Source organism: Protobothrops mucrosquamatus, unplaced genomic scaffold, assembly GCF_001527695.2.
Source record: "Protobothrops mucrosquamatus isolate PMUCROS unplaced genomic scaffold, P.Mucros_1.0 scaffold_284, whole genome shotgun sequence".
NCBI lineage: Eukaryota > Metazoa > Chordata > Lepidosauria > Squamata > Viperidae > Protobothrops > Protobothrops mucrosquamatus.
Genome location: NW_015386360.1, coordinates 344,518 through 347,328, shown reverse-complemented (window position 1 = coordinate 347,328; position 2,811 = coordinate 344,518). Strand labels below are relative to the sequence as shown.

General features: G+C 38.2%; 1 protein-coding gene across 1 annotated transcript in view; it reads left to right on the top strand.

The window, feature by feature from the left end:
* The window catches only part of LOC107302735 (lipase member M-like), a 25,038-nt gene that overhangs the window by 19,342 nt on the left and 2,885 nt on the right, over positions 1–2,811 (top strand). Inside the window, exon 8 of the mRNA XM_015831879.1 lies at positions 1,218–1,289. Within this exon, the coding sequence (XP_015687365.1) occupies positions 1,218–1,289 (72 nt within the window). The remainder of the gene's footprint in view (positions 1–1,217; positions 1,290–2,811) is intronic.

Sequence of the window (2,811 nt, the reverse complement as noted above, 5' to 3'; positions counted from 1 at the left end):
ATTTTGCAAGTCCTGTCTAATGTAAGGACCCACCCCACTTTGCATCTTAAGAAGACAGAACTCCTGGAATATTTCTTCCAACAGGCATCTTTATTAAGAGAAAGCTGGATGTAGGCGTTTTAGACAGGACTTGGGTCCAAGCTCTCCCATTCAAGGTTTTAAGGGATCCCCCATTAGCCACACCCCCGTCACCCCCTTCTCCCAGAGACAATCCCAGGCATTACATTCTCACCCCCTTTTCCTCATTGCCGGGAGGAGACTTCAAAAAGGATTACATGAAAGCTAATGACCCCCATTGTTATTGTTAGTCCGTTTGGTGATATCCACATCCAGTCCCTTTGAAGTAGGCTGAAGGAAGTAAGGGCCATAAAGCCCCTTTGTTCACCCCCTTCCCTTCATCGTATGACAGAATCCAGAGCAGGCAGAAATGCGGGTTTTCATAGTTGATAACTAGAGATGGAATATATTTGGATTCTGACAGCTGGGAGGAAAGCAGTCAAGGAACATAATGGGTAAAAATTCATGCATTGTCCTTCATATCAGATTTAGTGCATCCTGGACTAATGCTATCAGACATGAACATCCTCAGGAAGGCATCAAAAAGGTTAAGACTGAATTTACAAACCACTCCTTACATGCATCATACATACAACACATATAAAACAAAGGAAGACTTTGATTGTGTAGTTGTGGCCAACCTCATGACATTTTGGAGATCATCACCCTTTTGCTTTCAGGTGATTTCCCCCTCCCCCAAAGCTGGATATCGGTGGACAGCTGGAACTGGAAGGCTTAGGCCTAGACACTCTTGGATATGACTTGAAGAAAAAGTTTTAGTCAAAATAGCTTTTACCTTGACAGTTGAAGGAATTATGTTTGACCAAGTCAGTTGCATTTTGATGGAGGTCCAACTGAAATGTGCATATCAAGTTTTAAAGCAAGTTGTCTCTGTAGTTCCAGGTCAAATATCTGAATCAATTTTTTATAGTGCAATAATATATGTGTCTCCTCAAAAACAGTAGAATAGTAGAATGAGATTACTAGGTAAATGTGTGCAGAGTTGTATCTGTTTCATGAATATAAAGTTTGGATGTGTTCATATCTACTCTCCTACTGCCAGGGGATTAGATCCATTATAACTTGAACATTCATGATTGCAATTAAACATTACTAATTCACTAATAGTGCATTTTATTTCATCCCTGCCTTATTGCTAGACTTTTCGTTGTGGATTATTCAAAGGTTTTGACTGGGGTGATGAGATGAAGAATAAAATAAAGCACAAACAGGTATGGCAATATTTGTTTATTTATAGGCAAATTTTGAAAAAAAATAAAAGCAAAGAAAGTGTATGTGGTGAGAAATAATTCATAGACACCTGGTACCTTTGACTATCTCATCCAGTCTGATTCAACCTGTCCAAGGTGCCTTTCCCTGAGAAACTATTAGTAGAACCCCAACTCCAGGAAGTGGGAGGTAAGTGTTATTTCTCCCTGATGGCCACAGTCTTCTGAAATAGCTTCCTCATGGAGGCAAGATGTTCTCCATTATTAATAGCCTTCAGATTGCTAGTTAAAGCCAAGTTATTCCAGAGAAATTGGGGGTGAATCATGACTTCATCAGAAATGTTGTTTTTAACTGAATTTTAAATTTTCACGAACACTGGTCTATTGACTATTCATTGTTGTAAATCTAACTTCCTAGGGCATAAACAGATAGTCCTATCTGAAAGGGTAAGGTGGAGATGGAGTTCTGATGGTCCCAGCAGCAATAAGAAATTGTTAGTGTAGCTTACAGTCTTCAAAATAAAAAATGGGCATTGGATTGAAAGCTGAGTCCCCTGCAGAAACATGTCAAGCAGAATTTCTTCCAGCTCGTTTTTTCTCATCAAGTATGCCACCAAAATGTCCATATCAAGCTGGGCAATTATATCTCTCCACTGACCCAATAGTGCTCAAGATATACTTCCAGTTGAAAATATTGAGAATCGAGAACCAGAATTTTGTGAAGAGCTCTATTTTACTTCTTGAATTAGAACAATAATCACACAAATTTACAACCAGATTTGCACAAAGAATTCAAGAATAACTTTTACACATCAGTAATTATTGAACTCTATAGGAATGAATTCCATTGCTTCATTACTTCATACTCTGCTTGGCAAATACAGTTTCTTTCCGTCCCTCTATTTTGCTCTGCTATTAACACATACAAAAAGGGCAAATATATTTTAAAGGCAATTCAATAACCTTAGTTGACCTGCCCAACAGAGTAGTTTTTTCTCCTCATCTCTGAATTCTTGGTTCTTGTTGATTTCTTCTGTACTTCATCCTAGATGGCCACAATCCAAATTCACACAATTGTGCATCACTTTCTCCAGTCACAGTTTCTTCTCTCAGCTGTCGAACAGAGGATGCTCTTCCTACTAGGCATACTCCTCACTCTCTTGCCTTCAATATTCTCTCCAAATAATACTTTGCCTTTCTCCAAGAGTGGATTCACCTCTGTTTGAACCCAAGCTGCAAGCAGGCTCTCCCAGAAAGTAGGAAAGGTTTTGTGCATTCTCCCTTTATCTCTTACATGTAAGCAAGTGAGCAATTTTGTCATATTTATTTATTTATTATTTATTTTTTGGATTTATATCCCGCCCTTCTCCCGTAGGACTCAGGGCGGCTGACAATCTATTTAAAATACATACAAAACAATACAAATTTAAAATTAATTAAAAGGAATATTTAAATATTTGTCGAATTTTAAAATATAATTAAAACCCCCCTAAAAATTACCCTAGGCCAGTCCTGCAAGCTGGAA